At 41.2% G+C, this 18,005-nt stretch overlaps 1 protein-coding gene across 1 annotated transcript in view; it reads left to right on the forward strand.

Moving 5' to 3' along the window:
- Nucleotides 1-18,005, forward strand: part of SNTB1 (syntrophin beta 1) — a 113,418-nt gene that overhangs the window by 40,403 nt on the left and 55,010 nt on the right. Inside the window, exon 2 of the mRNA XM_005143832.3 lies at nucleotides 16,329-16,545. Coding sequence (XP_005143889.1) covers nucleotides 16,329-16,545 — 217 coding nt within the window. The remainder of the gene's footprint in view (nucleotides 1-16,328; nucleotides 16,546-18,005) is intronic.

Consider the following 18,005-nt stretch of genomic DNA (forward strand, 5'->3'; position numbering starts at 1 on the left):
AACAATGGCTTCTAAACGTGACAGCTCATGCCAAAGGAGCCTGCTTCTCATCACAGTGTGGACTCAGATGCAGGGCTTCAGACATCTGTAGTCACAGCGGAGGTTTGCTCAAGCACAGGGATGGGGGGGGGGCAGACAGCAGAAGGGGGACACCCAGTCCATGTGTGCTTTGCCTTCTTCACTACACCAGTGGGGGAAGAAGAGGCTCTGGTGCTGCACAAACATTTTAGGAGGCTTGGGAAATGGGTTTTAGTCAGAAGCGTGGAGCCAAGGCAGTAGTGTTGCCCATTTTCCCCTCAGCCATGGTGTTCAGGAGGATCTTGTCGATCCTGAAAGCCGTAGTCACAAATATTAAGGTAAATATAGCTGCTTGTTCTTGAGCTTCACAGGCACGTGTCAGCCACACATTCCCAAGTGTTTTAGAATACTATTATTTGTGATCGCAAGAAGGAAATAGCAAGGTCATTAGGGGTTCTGTAGGGATGGGGGGATGCATGACTGGGAGAGGAGCTGTTGGTGGCCTCTTGGGTTAGTCTTGCTGGAAGGTGAAACATGGTTTAATTAATTGCATGAGGTTTTCTTTGTTGGGTTTTTTTCCTTCTTCTGAAGACACTCTCAAGCTTTCCATCTTCTGAGCACAGCAGGCATCTGCGCGATTACTGCGGCATGGTGCAAAGAGACGTGGGGAGAAAGCGTTGACTGGGCAATCCTGGCAAGCATTACTTAAACCATTGGAGAAGTGCAGCAGATTGACTGCCTGACCGTCACTGCCGATAATGCTGCTTGTAGAGCTTGTCAGCATTCCAGCTTCACATTTTATAACCATTTAATTACTGCCTGTATTGAATGTAGTTGGAATTCACCATTGCAGCTAATGCTGTGGAAGTGCACTGTAAACTAAGTGAAGAATATCAAGGAGGCAGCCAGGCTGTAATGAGTTTGTTCATGCTGTTAGGTAGCATCTCTGTAACAGCCCCAATAACCATTCTGTTTGTTTTGTTTGTTCATTTGGTAGGTTTTGTTTTGGCTTTTTGGCTTTTGTTTGTTTTAGTTTTAGGATGTGGTGTCCTTTATTGGATAGTTTTCCATTAAATCCACAATCCCTTTCTCAAAATTTAATTTGACCATATATGATTAAATGTATTTTACCTTTCATTTTCTTCCAGCTCCCCGTGCATGACAGAAGTGTGGTGGTGGGCTATGCCATGGTCTGGCACAGGCACCTCACTGCTATTTTATCAGAGGCTTCCCTTCGTGTGGAGCAGCACAGACCTGCTGCTGCAACTTGATCTGACTGTGGTGGCTGCTGAGCTGCTGTGAAGTGATCTGAAAACACTGACGTGTAGTGAATGCTCTGAGTGCTGTAAAGAGATTTTGTCAGGGAGGCATTATTTCTGTGTAATGCTAGATAGAACTTATGGCATGAACATGTTGGCATCGTTCACTGTGGTTCCACATGTCAGGGGATGCTTCTGCCTTTGCTGCTGTGCTTTCCCATGGGGACAGCTCTGCAAGCTGCAGAACAGAGGTCTCGAGCAGCATCTGCCCCAGCACAGGGTGCTGCTGGGGTGGAAGAGGTGCTGGGGTCCAGTATCAACTGCTGCTCCCTGTGTGTGCACTTGGACACAGAGGGAAGTGGAAGTGGGTGAGGGCAGCTTGACGCAGCAATGGTGGTTATCTCTCTTCCTCCTCTTTTCTGTCCTTCCCGTCCTTTGCAGCAGAGTTTAGAGGCTGCTGTTGTGGGAGGGAAAGGGTAGAAGGGAAGTGAGGTGTTTTGGGCAGGGAGGGGAGAAATTGGCACTTTCTGGGGTGGGTGAGGGAAGGATGTGCAGGATGTGCCTGTTAGAGGCAGACAAGGGTTTGAGGCAGATGCTAGCATGAAGAGGGGACCACTGCTGATCAGTTCCTGGCAGAGGAACAAATCCAGGTTTGGTCTCAGGGGTTGACAGGGTAGGATCACTGTGATCAGGTACCATCTGAAGGGATGGGGAGCCAGGAACTTCTAGCTGTATAACAGCATCCTGGGATATGCTGTGTGTTGAGAAGATGCATGTATATGTGTATATATTTGCAAAGGTCTATATATTACTATATTGTCTTGCACATATGTAGCTGCTTTGTTGCTACTAAATTATCTTCTTAACACATCCCTTGGAGAGAGCTTTCTGGTTATTGATCATGAATTGAGCATGAATCCTCTGAGCCACAGAGTGTGAGCTGGGTCTGGTGGTTGTAAACTAAACTGAGGTGAAGGATCTGCTCTCAATCTGGAAAAATCCCATGAGTCTTCCAGTCCTGCCTCTGAAGGAGATGATGACTTGGCCCTTTGGGGAGCTGAGACAAGGCATTCCAACATAAATGGTGTGAAAAGCCATTTTGAGGAAGCTGAAGTGATCTAGAAGCACACTATTTACTGGTGCATATTTCTGAACTGCTCTGCCCTTTTGCAGTAAATAGGCTTGTTACACTCCCTAATCTATCATACATTTAATAATGTAGTTATAGAATCATGGAATCATAGAATAGTTAGGGATGGAAAGGATCATCCACTTCCAATCCCCCCCCCCCATGGGCAGCGACACCTCACACTAAACCATGCCACCCAAGGCTTTGTCCAACCTGGCCTTGAAAACTGCCAGGGATGGAGCATTCATAGCTTCCCTAGCCAGCCCATTGCAGTTCGTCACCACCCTTACGGTAAAGAACTTCTTCCTTATATCCATTCTGAACTTCCCCTGTGTACATTTTAACCCATTACCCCTTGTCCTGTCACTACGGTCCCTAATGAAGAGTACATCCCCAGTATCCCAATAGCCCCCTATAGCCCTTGGTTAAACAAGGAGGGTATGCATCGGTCCAATATTCTCAGCTCCTAACTTCTGACCATAATTTTCCTAGGCAGAGAATAAGTTTCTGATACTTCCTATGGAAGAAGAGATGTAAATATCACTGGCATACCTCTGCCATCAGCCAGCTTAAAATCTTTTCCCAGCTCCCATCACATTTTCTTAAATGCAGTAACGAACCAGGCAGATTGGTTTTAGTGTTCCTCAGAAATTTTGCTTTAGGCTCTCAATCTGCCACCAAATTTGCTTCAGCTTCTTACAGCCTCTGCAACGGAAGCAGCTGCAGAAGTTGTCTTTACAGCACTGGAGAGTACGGTATGAATATTGTTTATAAGTTTCTGACGTTTGCTGAAATCTAGAGTTTCAAAGTTGCCCTTTAAAAACTGGAGCACAAACCTACTATGGCAATAAGCCCAAAGGTCAGCTTACTTGTGTGAGTGATCTCTTCAGAGGCACATTGACAATATTCTGATGGCCTTTGGTATGCAAGATGAGAGGAGAGACCCCGTGACTGTGGGGACATAGGCATGCTGGTGTTTGTGATCTGCGCCACGGCATGGTCCTGTGTGGCGAAGTCAAAACTCTTTTGCTATGGTTCCATTTGGGATATCTCCTGGTGAACTGGAGTTCTACTCATGCAGCTACCTGCCAGGGTTAGCTTTCCTTCCACTTCCCATTCTTTCCCACTTTATAGACTATTCACATCTTCAGCTTCAGCTGGACCTGAGCTAATTCCCATTGAAGATGAACCCAGTGGCTTTAGCAGAAGTTGTAAATGACCCTGAGATCAGAAGCCCTTTGAGGCAGAAATTGTTCTTGACTTTTTTCTCTCCCACTGTGCTCATCAGTGCTGCTGTTAAAAATAAAAAAAAAAAAGAAAAAAAGAAAAAATAAAAAAGCAGCACTGATACAATCTGGTTCTGTTCTCTGCAAGTAGCAAGAGAGACCTGCCCTTGAACTAAATAAAGCAAACACAAGCCTCGAGCAGATAGTTATCCCTGTTGTGTATCCCCAAGCCTCTGTAAAAGCATACATAATCTGGATGGGAAGTAAAGCTGTACTTTTAGCTCCTCTTTTCAAAGGTACTCCCACACTGGAGCATAAAGAAAACCAGTTATGCTAATGGCAAGTATACACATACACCATGCTTGGCTTTCAGGCTCCCTCCACCTTGCAAACTTAGTTACTTTTGCAACAGAATTATTCTGACTTACAGGATAGGGAGAGATTTTTCCCCCTATTTTAGGATTTGGCCTGAACATGTGAGGCCAAGGCAATGAGCGTGAGGTTCAGCAGAGTGGCAGTTCATCTGCTCATATATTAGGGACTTTTCCTTGTGTTACGTGAGCCTTAAGTCCATGCCCGCATCCGTAGAGGCCCTGGTGGCCATCCTCATCTGGCTAGGTGCTCCCATTTGCTTGAGCTGCCCTTGCCTCAGACAACACATTTTTATCTATGTAATCTACGTTATCTACATCATCTCTTACCAATCAGCAGAACTCAAGCAACCACTCCAAGGCAAAAACCTGAGGTAGTGCTGAAAGCTCAAGTCCTGATAGAATCCCTTCATGGGAAGCAGCAGTTATAACCAAAAAGGGAAAACTTTAGCCACTATTAATTGCAAACGCATCCTAGCAACTGTATCACTCTACTCATATTTCCTTTTCTTCATGTTGTTTTTCCAGTGTTTTTACAAACAGCACCTGCTACTGCTGTCTCCATTACAGGGGAATACAATACAGCTGTAACAACACTGGGAGATACATGCATGATTTTTCCTGTAGGCTCTTCTCCCTGCTTATTTCCTTGTCATGTCCTTATTGTCTCTGAACTTGTACTTGGTTTCTAAGCTCCTTGGGAGGGGACCAGCCTTTTGTTCTGTGTTTGCACAGCATCTGAGGCTGTCATGCCCTGGTTCTTGTCTAATCCTGGTAAGTGCTCCAGTAGTACAAATGGCAAGTAAATTTGAGATACAAACAAATTAGCATTCTTGTCACTGGTGAAATAAATGGCTTTCTCTCTGATGATTTCAGCTGGGGTTGCATTTCATTACAGCCCTTGGAAGTTCAGCTGGGAATTGCTAGGTTTCTTTTCCAGCCTCTGTTATCAGCCTCCTGTACTAGTTGACCAAAAAGTACTTGGCAGGCAGATCGTGGGCTCTGGAAAAACAATAGGTTGTACTATTTTAACCTGGCTTTGACCTAACCTGGAACAGTCAAAACTGGCATTTGGTGTAGTGAGCAAATGTGTTTTGATGTGCCGAGTCAACTGCACTTGCTGCTCAGCAGCTGCTGAGACCAACCTGGGTCTGTCTTGTCCTGGTGAGAGGCAGGGCGACCATGCTGGCCCCATCATTGGTGTGATACCAGGAGAGTCTCAGTAATTCTCTGTAAAAAGGCTTGAATGAAGCAGGGAATTCCTTTGCCCTTAAATTGAAGATTAATGTGATTTTTTTTCTGGAGCAGCAAACATTGCTTGTTCTCTGGATGGATAAAGCGTCCACTGGAACAGGATTATATTTACATTATTATTGCAGAGCGATCTGTGAAATAGGCTTTCTGTAGTACACTAAAGAGCCATGACCCCTTGCAGAGTTATCTTTTAAGCTGCATGCTAAACCCATGGGGGCTTACGGCTCAGAGCTAATGGGGATTTAACTTCTCACTGAAAGGAATTTGAGGCCTAACCCTATTTAGATGCTCTTTGCTCTATTGATTAAATGCCCAGTCCACCTCAAAAAAACCTAATAGAATCATAACTATATAAATTTTCCATCTGACAAAATGGGTGCTGGGGACACTTCATGCAATATTTATTAGAAAAGGAGTTTCATCTTAAAAAGACATTTTAAATCAAAATGTCAATTCAAAGGACTATTTATTTGTAGAGAAAGAAGTGAATTTGAATGAGAATGTATTTTTCAGAGCAAACCACAAAATCATGGGGAAAAATAAAAATCAGTTTCTAAATTGAGGATTTAAATGAGGATTTTCACTGCTTCTCTTGTTCCATGTGTTCACTAATTCATTTCTGAAATCCTGTTTGCAGAATAGTTTTAAGTGATGGTATTTCAAAATAAGAAACCTGCTCTATCCCAACCCCAGTCTTTCTCTTCACCTCCATATTGTATTATGCACTGGAGTTCCAGGAGATCTCTGTTCCATCAGGGAACATTGGCATTTTTTAAGATACAGTAAAGGGATGAGAATAGATCTGGCATCTTGGTAAGAGACTGAGCTGCAAAAAGCAGCACATGATGCCATAGTCCTGTGGCAGCACAGTTGGATTTCAGTTGGTCTCTTTGGGGTCTGCAATTCTGAGAATTTCCTGTGCTTTCTGAATATCTTTCAGCCAGTGCTAATGACTACTGTGCTTATTCTTTAATTGGTGTTGTTTGTTAGGGGTTTGGTGGCTTATTCCTAGAGAAAACCATAATCCCTGGGAGAAAAAGACTCCATTCAAATGGAAGCCCAAGCACTGAGGTACAAGGCTTAATTGTCCTTCCGTTTGCATAGTCCTTGCTGAACACACAGTCCTGCTTCCTCCACCTCTTGAAATACAGGGGGTGGTGTCGTGAGGTCTTGTGTTCTTTCCAATGCCTCAGTGAGCAATCTGTCTGCTTCAGGTGGTTTTCTCCTAGCCTGTAGACCAGCAAGGAGATATGTGTAGAGCCAAACCTCTGTCAGGTCTGCCACTCTTCTGCTATGGCAAATGTCTTGAGGTGGAGAAAGGGCAGAGCTGGTGTGCTTCTGTCGAACTGTGGTGTTGCTGCAGCCTGGAGATGGTGGTTTTTGATGGAGCAAATTGATTTCTGTGGGCTAACAGTATAAAACTGGTTGCATGCTTCTGCAGATTTACCAAACTTGTGTTATGCCCAGTTGAAATGAGAAAAGGAGAAAGAGGTAGGCAGGCACAGAGGCATTTACAGTCCAAGAAACTGAACTTCAATAGCGTTCATATTTATCAGTCTGTCTATCTGGTTGTATTTATATACCTGTACTGTTATAGATGTAATGATATCTATGATCACTGGTATTTGAGTGTTCTGGATATGGCCTTTGTTTTCCCCTGTTGGTAAGGTTGCAAACTAAAAGATTCCCCAACATAAGGACTTATTTGGAGATATGATGCCTCTCAATGGATAGCCCAGCCACAGGAGATACGGCAAATTCTTAGCTGAAGGAGTGCCCTGAGTTTGTTCATTTTCAAAGCTTTTGGTGTTGTCCAATGAAGAAAGAAAATGCTCAACTTTGAAGTTTTCCAAGTGACTGCAGCCCTGCTCTTCAAAATAAATCATCTTGGAAGGACCTTGGAAGGTCTTCAAGTTCTTCACTTGGGGAGAAGGTTGTAGGCATTGTGAATCTGGTTTTCACTGGCATTGAGGTCCCTTTGGGTTGTTTGAAAATGAAAAGTCATAAAGGGGTTGAAATTTAAGTTTATTGTAGAGAATTCTGTCACTGACTTACTGCATGACTTTGAGGAAGGCATTTTAAACTTGTCTGCATCAGTTTAGCCATCTGTAAAACAGGTACAATCATACACAGCATAATAATTTCCCTCAGTGAGTGCCATTTTCAGTCTATCCTGTACTAACTTAATGATTTGTGTGACTGCTGAAATAACACCAAGCTCTAAAACTGTAATGCCCTTATGTATTTTTTACATAATCACTAGTGGTTGAATTATTTGTTCTGACACTTGAGATTACTCATGTAAATAGAAAAATTACAGCATGCTGGCGATGCCAGACACCTTGAATTCCATCTGAATGTGTGGGTGATTGGAGAGGGATCTATAAATACTAACAGAGGGGAAACAACAAGCATGAGCAGCACATGATAAATTCTGAATCAATTTATTCCTCGGATTTAGAGAAAGGATTTGAAAACTGAACAACCTGGTCTAGGGGAAGGTATCCCTGCCCATGGTAGGGAATTTGGAACTGGATGATCTTTAAGGTCTCTTCCGACCCAAACCATTCTATGATTCTATGATGTAAAATACAAAGATTGGTAGGAGATGGTCCTTAGGAATTTGAGATCCAACTGCAGATCCACTGAAGAAATGTATTTTGCTCCATTTCCATGCTTTGTGTGAAGCCATGTTTTTCTGATGTACTTTGAGTAGAGTTACTAGCAGTATGAAGACTTAGTCGTACTATCATGGGACTAAAATCTACTTTTTATCATTTTCTAACTTATGAAGCATTCTGCCTTGGAGACAAGCAGCAGTTCTGGTTTGATTATCAGTGAGTGACTCACAGGTCCCACAATGCTTTTTCTCAAAATGTGACTGCTAATTTTCATGTTCAGCTCCCAAATTGCCTGTTACAGATGTTTTCCACTTCCAATATGAAAGATTTGCATAGTTCTGATTGTGGAGTTCAGAATGTCACACAGTGATGTAGCGAGTGAACCGTGCCACATTTTAAATTAAATTGTAAGTTATAAAGCTACTGTAAGTTACACAGCTACTGCTTGCAAGTTTTGAGAACAATCTTCTTTGATTTTTAGTTTATTAGATAAGGGACGTTTGTTCAATGTAGCTGCTCCCTGTTCTCCAGTGAGTAGTTTTTGAGTACATACTCTTCAAGATAGCATCAATGTCTCCTTCTAGGTCAAACTGTAAGCATTTCCTTTTTAACCAAACATTGTACTTCTGGAGTCTACAGAAGATTTCCAAGGTAAAATCTGTCTGCATATAACCTGGGGGAGTATGTAGTTTTTGGAAGGCTGATGAATAGCTTATGGGACCTTGCCACTAGAATTCATGCATTTATCATTACCAACATATCAAAACCCAGAACTGAATATATCTGATTTATTGAAACAGAAAGTTTGAAATTTAAACTGAACTAAATCACTTGAAGGAAACTGTAACGAATTCCTTGTGGTAGATATGAGTAATGGAAATTATAACGGAAAGTATTGAGCAACGTCAACTGTAAAGAGTCTACATTTAGTTTATTATTAACTTACTGGTTTGAAATTCTTCTCTGCCAGATTACTGACAACTTGTGACTGCTTTTGATCACTCCATCAGCTCAAATGCTAGAAAGTGTCACGTATTTGGACCTTTGAAGCCTTAGGCTTCATTGTGATTCTGTGTCAAACAACTTTGTGTCTGCTTAGTTTCTGTTAATTTATTTCTAACAGAAACAGAAAAATCTCACCCTGACATTGAAACTAGTCCTGCTTCCTAGCCTCAAATATGGACTTCATTATTAGAACCCAGTAATGTAACTTACAAAGGCGCTTAAAAGGGGTAGCTGCAGTGACATGTTCTCAGTGACATCACGGAGAAGCGGGTGGGAAATGCTGTCTGCAAGTGAAGCTTTCAGGCTGTCTAATATAGACTGGAGGAATCTAAGTTGTGTGCTTTGCTCATCCTTGCTCTATATGGAGTAAAAACTGTGGCTTTGTGGAGGAATGAACATGGATAAATACTCACTAGGTTTTGCAGCTGACAAATTTGATATGCTACATAAGAAGATATTTTAAGCCTTCATCCCCTAGAAACATTTGCATTGAAGAAACTCAGAAAGGGTCAGACAAATGTTTACTGAAGGGGAATATCAGGCCTGGAGAATCAGTGGCTCAATCAGCCTACATCATAGACTGACACAGACAGAGACTATCTCAGGAAAGGGAACAGGAAAAGTAACTCTCTGAAGAATTGTTGGTGTTATACAGAAGTATGGATGGCCCAGGAATGTAGTATCCAGCAAAAATCAGAGTGGGAAAGCGGTGTCCCAGGATGCAGACTGGAAGAAGGGGCTGCCCATGCCTCCTGCCAATACTCACCACTGAGTTTCCTCCTACAGCTTCTTGAGTTCTAAGATATCTTTGGTGGAGTTTACGTTTTTTGAGACCTGCTGTGGATAACACAGTGTGGCTGGTTCCTGTGCTGTGTTTGGGTATCAAACCCATGAGGTTTCACAGATTGCATTCTTGCATGGCTTCCCAGGAGAACCCTGTTTTCTCCCATTTTCTTCTATTTGATGGAGGCCTAGATGTGCTGGTCCCTTCTTCCACTGTCTGGACCTCAAGTCTTATTACATCATTGATGAAGAAATTCTCTTAACCATCGCTGATTGCAGGCTGCCATGAACAAGGACTGCCTTCACTTTTTCAGTGCAAGTGTATGATGGTGATACCCAACCTGTCTGTAGCCCACTGAAAGCTTGAACTTGAAGCCTAGTTGCTTACCAGCAGCCTTCTGGCACCAACTGCTAATGCCCTCTCTTTAGGTAAGCTTCATCTTAAAGGCGTGTTTGTCTCCTGGATCTTTCTGAAGTTACTCTTTCAAAAAATTCATGTCTTCCATATGAAAAAATGTAATAAGTGGATTGAATACACTGAATGTATTTTAAAAAGGATTTTAAAAGCAGAGCATTGCAATTTGAATCCAAGCCTGTCTCTTTGGGGGCTGAACAACATACTCCGAATTCAGATTAATTAATTTTAAATCAGCAGAAAAAGGTAAATTCAGCTTAGTCTCACTACATTATGAGAAATGGCCAAAGCATAAAGAGGATTTGTATTCTCGCAAGGTGTGTATTTTCACTAATTTGTATCATCTCCCAGAGGTGGAAATCTGATTCTCTTGGCAGATCAAGAGGTTTACTATTTCAAATCCCTTTCAGCACAGCGGGAAAGCAGATGATGTTAATGGATATTACCTGTCTGAGTGTAGTAACAGATGTTTTTGTAGGAAATGGAGTGGAAACACTCTCAAGCAGGATTGTTGACTGGTTTTTGCTTTATGCCCATATTAAAGCTGATGAAAGGGTTATGCGACACATTTTCTGAGATGATCTGATTAATAAACTCTTTTCTATAAGTATTTGGTCTTAGTTTTGATGATGGTACAAGCAGCTGGACAGATTCTCTTCTCATTTTTATAGATATCTTCACTGTAGGTTTGCTCACATTTAATGGAAATTTGATCTCTTAGCGTAAAACCTAGCAGGGAAATTCTGGTATCATGATACTGAATTAATTTTAATACACTGGACCTTTCTCCAGCTCTGTTAATTTCCGTTCCATTGACAACAGTATAAAATACTCTGCATTTATGTTGTCATTGCGTGGGCACAGTTCATAAAACCTATAGCAAGACTTCTCCTTTCAGTTACAAGTAGCTTTGATACCATGTGGGGGATTTTAATTTGTGCCTTACCGAAGCTGCTAGACTGCAAATTCTGTGTTTTTAATGTTTCATCAAGCAAAACACCACAGTCATGCTGAGTGATTGACTTGCTTGGCTGATTTGCCCTTCTGAAGGCCGTGTACCTACAGTGATTACATCTAGGTTTTGCTACCATCTACTTTTTTTATTCTTGGGACAGTATCACTTCAGCAGCTGTTACATGGCTCTGTGTTATTAGCTTGGACTTGTAGGGGTGCTATCTGCAACCTCATAAGTGTTTGTCTTCACTGATTACCTCCTTTCCAGCTGGGAACTGCATTCCTTCGGGTTGGACCTCCTCTAGTTCTGCGTTAGCAGCTCTTTTCAAACTAACCAAGCATCATTTTTGTATGAAAAGTTTTGTATGCCATGTTGCCTGCAATACTCTTGCAGATGTTTTGACATGCTCACTTCAGCACAGACAATTCAAACAGCCCCTTCATACTGAATAAGCTGATAAAAGAAGTTGATCTCATTATGTTAGACTTGTGGGCTTGGTTGACTCTAAAGGTTGATTCCTACATGCAGTCTTAAACCGTCTTAAATATAGTGGAGGGCTTGCCTAGCTTCTCATCTCTGGGCCATCTTTTACCTTGGAAGAAACCAGACCAGATGAAGGTGGATTTATGGGAACTTTGGAAAACTTAGCTTTAGGTAGCAGTAACATTATCAAATCACTTGAAAATAGCCTCAAGAGGTTTTTGGGTGATGTTTTCTATTTATCTTTGGTAGTTGTCTTTGCGTACTTACTTAGGAGAGAACAAATGCATAAAGAGGAGACTCTGTTCTTTTCCCCTGCAAAGGGGAATTCCTTGATCATCATTCTTCAGACAGCAGATTTGGGTATGCTGTTCCTTTTGCTTTCATATTGTAAACCTACATATCCTGTCCTCATTCCTATAGTAACGAAAGAGCTTTTCTCGGGAGTGCTGGCTCCTTTTCAGTGGTCCTTTGTCTTCCCTCCTAGGAAACAGTTTGAATGTATCAGAAGAGTCCTAGTTCCTCAGCACTGAGTCTGGCCAAGAACCTGACCAAGTTGGTCTGTAGTATTTCTCTCATTAAAAGCCTGCTTCTTCCACTCAGAAAAGTCAATTGTGAACTTAACAAAAGATGAATTGTGGAGACTTGGGATTTGGCAGAAGTGCGAATAAATGAAGTGCTTTTTTGGAAGCTGTCTTGCAGATCAAAAAATAAATGCAAAAGATTTCAATGTGTATCAATGGATTATTTAATTTGATTGCCACTTCCCTTCCTCTTCATTTTGTGGGGAGGGGTGCTCCGGTGATTGGAATTTTAATTACTTGACCACAGTTTCTTATTAGTGTGCACCAAAAGGGTATGGATCATTAATTAGTACTGAATAGAAGGCTCTCTGAGGTTGAGCTGTAGCATCAAATGGATGAGTTTAGGCAATGCTCGACTGAAATTATAGTCTATCAGTAAATTGAGTTATAATAATGAAACCATTAGATTTTTTTCTCAATCCCTGAATGTTAGCTTCTGTGTTTGCAGAGTACATTCTGGTGGGCTTAAGGAATGTAGCATTTTGATAAGATATATATTTGATGTTTGTATATACATTAGGCATGTGTCTGTTCTGAAGGCATATATATGCATGCATGCCTATATAATAGTTTACATAATTCAGAGTTTCTATGCAATGGCATGCCTTATTTAATTTTATTATATGTTTTGGTGGTTTAACCCATTAGGTAGTTTCATAAGCAATGTAGAAAAACAGTGTTCAGCATAGCAGCTTTCTTTTTCAGGTGGTACCTGGATTTGTGCTACTGCATCCAAAGGGCAATCTAATCTAGCTCTTGCTAGATTGTGTAATGGTCTGAAAACAGAATATTATCCACATTATTACTTTAATGTCCAGTAATCGTTATGATGTTTTTTCTGTTTTTAAAACTTGATGATGAAAGTGATTTGTATAACTTCATTTATACTTGAACTTTTCTGCAAGATTCCCAGATTGTGCAGTGTGGAGTAGGAATACGCCTATAATATGTATTGGTATCAACTTATTTTTTGCTATGTGGATTAAGAATTGGTAATGGACAGGCTGCAAAATGCAGACACGTGTGGGGTCACCATAAATTGCTGTGTGTGTAGTTGGGTTACTGGTGCATTAGGATAAGCCAGAGTATTTGCATTCTGCAGTATATGCACCCAGAGTTTAGAGGTAAACAGGAAATAATGTCTGATAAAACTTATGAATCATCTGGACACGATGTGCGTTATTGCAGCTAAATTTATAAACTGGACTTTGGTTATGGACATGTAATTATGGATATTGATGGAGCAAATGGAAAACAGTGGTTCTGAAAATTGAAATAATACAAAAAAGTGTATAAATGGATCAGTTTTGCCGCTGTTCCACTCCCATATTCCATTTATATGTATCCATCTGATGGCTTTTAAAATATGAAACACATTTGAATACACAAGAGCCAGAAAGTCTGAGCTGTAAGACCCAGCAGAATTCGTCAATGAATATAGAGAGCCGTACTTGTATTTAGACAGAAGTAGGAATTAGAAACTACTAAAATCAATGTGGTTTTTGACAGAAAACCTATATTCACTTTATTTTGTAATTATTTTATAGACTTTCGTAGGAGGATGCTGTTCAGCAGTTTACCAGTATATTAATGGGTCATACAAGTCTCGTGGGCTGAGCAAACATCTGTTGAGAGTTTGTAGAAACTGGATGTGTGGGTGTTCAGTATTTGGCAGGAGTTTTAAAAGTTCATTTTTCCTCAAGGTGATTTTCTTGGCCTTTGCTGTGTTTGAGACTCAGTTTGTGGAAAAAGGGTCGTGTTTCTGCTCTCTTCTCCTTCTCCTGCTTCCTCTTTCGCAGGAGTTCCCTTGAAACGGTGCAGCTGCCTGACACAAACTCACTGGTGCTTCACATGGAAACTTGGCTTCTTGGCACATGGAAGGAACGGTTCTTTTCTTCTGTCTCTGGGGAATTAAATTCACATTTTGTGTTCCTGCTTAGGTTTAGAGCCAAGTTTTTCACTTCAACTTCCTTCCTCCCTCTGCCCCTCTCTCCTTTCCTTAATTAAAAGATGCTCAGGTCGAGTGCACGTAGCTGCAGCTGAAAAAGGATGAAAATAGCACAAATGAAATAGCTACACTATTGAAACCTGGACCTTTATTTAGCCTCGCATCTGCTGCCATGTCACTGTAATGGAGTTCAAAAGCTGACTGGATTACTTTTTTCAACAGATTAATTCATAATCGCTAAATTTAAAGGGAACAAATTTTTGTTTGGAGTCAAACATGGGTTTTTACCGCTTCAGCTGTTCCTTCCATCTAAGTTATTGACAAAGTCATATTCATTCAGTGTAAACAGGAATAGATTTGCTACATCTGTATGTGTTCAGTCTCCCTGTTTCCCAGTCTATGGGTACATCCAAACTGAGATGCTGACATCCAATACCCGTGTGACACTAGCTAAAGGGGCTTATTTTCAGCATCTTTGAAAGTCAGCTAATTTATGGAATACTCAAGGATGAGCACCGGTTTTGAGAGTTAGGTGACACAGGTTTTTATATAATGGATTCCAGATAGATGTCTACAAAAAGATAAGAAAAACCAATCTCAGCCCCTTTTGCCTTAAATAGTTTCTGGAAGCCTGGAATAATCCTGTGTTGGCTCTTCCCTTAGCAGGGGAGAAGTTAATTGCAAAAATTGCTCAGAATAGTGTGGGGCAAAGAAATCAAACCGGCATAGTTGGGTAGGGCCTCATTTCTGATAAATCACAAATGGTTCTCCTCACAGAGGAATATCCTGTAAAATACCTAAACACTGAAGTCCTTATAATGGAAATTAATAGATTTTTAAAAAAAGAAGAAATGGCAAGATGTGAACTAAAGAGTTTTAGAGAAAAGATGGCAATAGATGCTCACAGAGCCTGGACTCTAGTTTTGCACAGATACTGCTCTTGGTAAAGCTGTTATGAAGTGCGTTGAAAATAGTGCTGCTGAAAATACTCACCTTATCTGTGGTTTTGACAGAAGCACTGTTGTTCTCTACTCCTCTGAATACTTCCCTTGCTTTCACTTTGAACTTAATAACGTCAGTCTGCTTTCCCTAATTTAACCTCTTTCACCACAGTGCCCTTTTATAATTTACCCATCTTTTTGTTACTCAGTCATTCCTAGTTTCTTCAGCCGAGCTCACACGATGATCTGAATGATTTCCTTGAAATGTTTTCTCACAGCATTTTCATAACTCTTTAAGCTCATGGTGCTCCTGCCCTTTTCAATTCACATTGTCGCTGTTTAAGTCATGGGTACAACCAAGGAGCAACAACCAGTTAAGCAGCCACAGTGATGTACATTGGAGATACATGTTTAACCAGGGTGCTTAAATGTGAAATCCTTTCTTGGTTGAGTTCTGTCAGGTTTGTGAAGGCTGGCAGATTTGCCAAACACATGAAAAGCCAAAGGAGAATTGATCTTGAACTGCTGAAATAATACTGAAAAAAAGGGAAAATGCTTTACTATTTGCCTGCATAAAGAGAGGAATATAAAGTATGAGTGTAAAAGAGGTATTTTTGAATACATTAAAAATCATTTGGGAATTCTACATTCACTTTCCCTATACACACTGGAAAAAAGCATTGGAAGAGGCTGAGAAGAGATCTAATCTGACACCTCCACTCTCACAAAGGGCTCAGACTTAATTTCTTTTCCCCAAGAGAAGGCTAAGAGGTGAACTCGTTCTTGTTTATTCCATATATAGGTACAAGTAGATCAGCTAAAACTGCCTCTCAGCAAGCAGAAATAGCTGTTGAGATCAGTGGCGTGACAATGACAAGCGTGAACTAGAAGTGAGATGTGAGTTTGCAGCACTGGGAGTATCACTGGAACATTTTAGGTAGGGGAATAATAGATTCACTGTCACTTGGTTGAATGTCTTTCTTAAAAACTTCCCTATGTCTCAACTATGAGGTAATGGCTTCTGTGCTGGAATGGATGTATGAGGGCTTACAGCCTGTCAAGTAGTGGTTGGATGGCTCTCCTGGCCTTATACTAGCTATATTTCTTATGTCACCTATTCTTGTTCTTTTCCGATGTTTTACTCATTGCACCATGCTGAGATTGTCAGCACTTAGATCTCCCTCTTCTCTATTTGCACAGCTTCCAGTGCTCTGATGCTGGACAAGTAGACATAATAAATGGCACTGAGGGTTGATACCAGTTCAAAGAATTCACTTGGGATGCAACTACTGAATATCCATTTATTTATTGCTTTTCTTTTTGTTTTCCTTTTCCACAGTGAAATACATGAGAGAAGCAACCCCCTATGTGAAGAAAGGCTCCCCTGTTTCAGAAATTGGGTGGGAGACACCTCCGCCTGAGTCTCCCCGCCTGGGCTCTGCCTCTGCCGACCCACTGTCGCAGCTTTCGCTCTCCATCCACAGAGACAAGAAGACGATACCACTCAAGATGTGCTATGTGACGCGCAACATGGCCGTGTCAGACCCTGAAAACAGGTAAGCAGGGGATTTGCCTGGGGCTGGGATTTGGCCTTTTCAGCATTGTGGTGGATGAGCAGGAGCTGGTGGTGGTCTCTGGACACACACAGCAACCCAGGGAGGGTGGGTGGTGGTGTCTGAGCCACATGGTGCTGGGTTCAGCTTTTGCATTGTGCTAGAGAAACCTTTCAGTGCAGTAATCCAATGTTTCTATTAGAATCTCAGGGGTTCGTTTTCATCCTGATAAAGTGCCTGCTTTTGAAGTAAGAGATGCTGTACGCAGTAATTGGTTACATCCTTGGGGCTGGCTTAATCTAATTGCACTAAATTACATTTTCTTTCCTTTTTCAATGATTATTATTTTAAGAATGGCCTGTTTTGTCCATTCAGTTCTGGGCATGTAAGTCAAGAATAGGAGAAAAGTTCCACTTACGAGACACTAATGGGGAATTTCTGTGAATTCTTGGTTTGGATTTTTTTATAATGCTAAAAATAGGATGAGCTCTTACCAGCTCTTATTTATAACATATGTGGAACAGCTGCACCACACCAGCACACTCTCTGATCCCTGCTCTCCCAGCTGCTGGTATAAAGGGACCAGTCAAGTCAATAACACAGACTTGATTCTTCCAACCAAATAATGGGCTTTTTGTTTTCCTAGTGTGTTGGCTTGCCCAGAAGCTGGGTGTAATGCTTTTGATTCTCAGCACTTACAGAAGGATAAAGGGAAAAAGGAGAAAGCAAAATGGGGTTTGGGCTTCCCTTGTAATCTCTTGTGTGGCAATTCAGAAACTATATCAGTATCTGTGTAATTTTCTTTCTTCTTTTTCTTTTTTTTTAATATTTGTCTGACTTTAAGTTCTCCCTCCCCCCCCTTTTATTGTTTAGTGTTGCTTTACTTTGCTTCTGCATTTCATCTCATCAAGTGGTTACCACCATAGTCAGTGATAACTGGCCACAATCGAAGTGCAAATTTAAAAGAGCGATTACCCAAGCACTCTTTCTCAAGTTTAAATCAAGGTGGTTATTGATAGAGGTCACTATTTTTTCATATATACATGAAATATATATATATGTGTGTGTATATATATATGTATGTATAGCTTAAGATGCTGAGGTTTGACAGCTGTACCACTAGCGTGGGAGTTTGGAGTTCTCTCTGCCTTAGAGTGTATTGTAAAAATGCCCACACAGGTTGCATTGTTTGAATTGGCACCATGTAATGATGCTTTACGCATGTTGGCTTCATTCTTTTAGCACTTTTCCCTGCTTTTTTTTGAACTGTATTGTAGTTCTCAGCTTCTGTCACTGTCCTGGTCCTCAGCTGTGTTTGAAGGCCAAGGGGACTGATTCAGAAGGACACACTCATTTCTCATGATACATCTGCGACAGAGCTGACTTTATCAAGGCGTGCTACAAATATATGTGTTCTTAGGTGTAACTAAGAAGTAACATGTGGGAGAGTCATACTGCTTGTT

Source organism: Melopsittacus undulatus, chromosome 1, assembly GCF_012275295.1.
Source record: "Melopsittacus undulatus isolate bMelUnd1 chromosome 1, bMelUnd1.mat.Z, whole genome shotgun sequence".
NCBI lineage: Eukaryota > Metazoa > Chordata > Aves > Psittaciformes > Psittaculidae > Melopsittacus > Melopsittacus undulatus.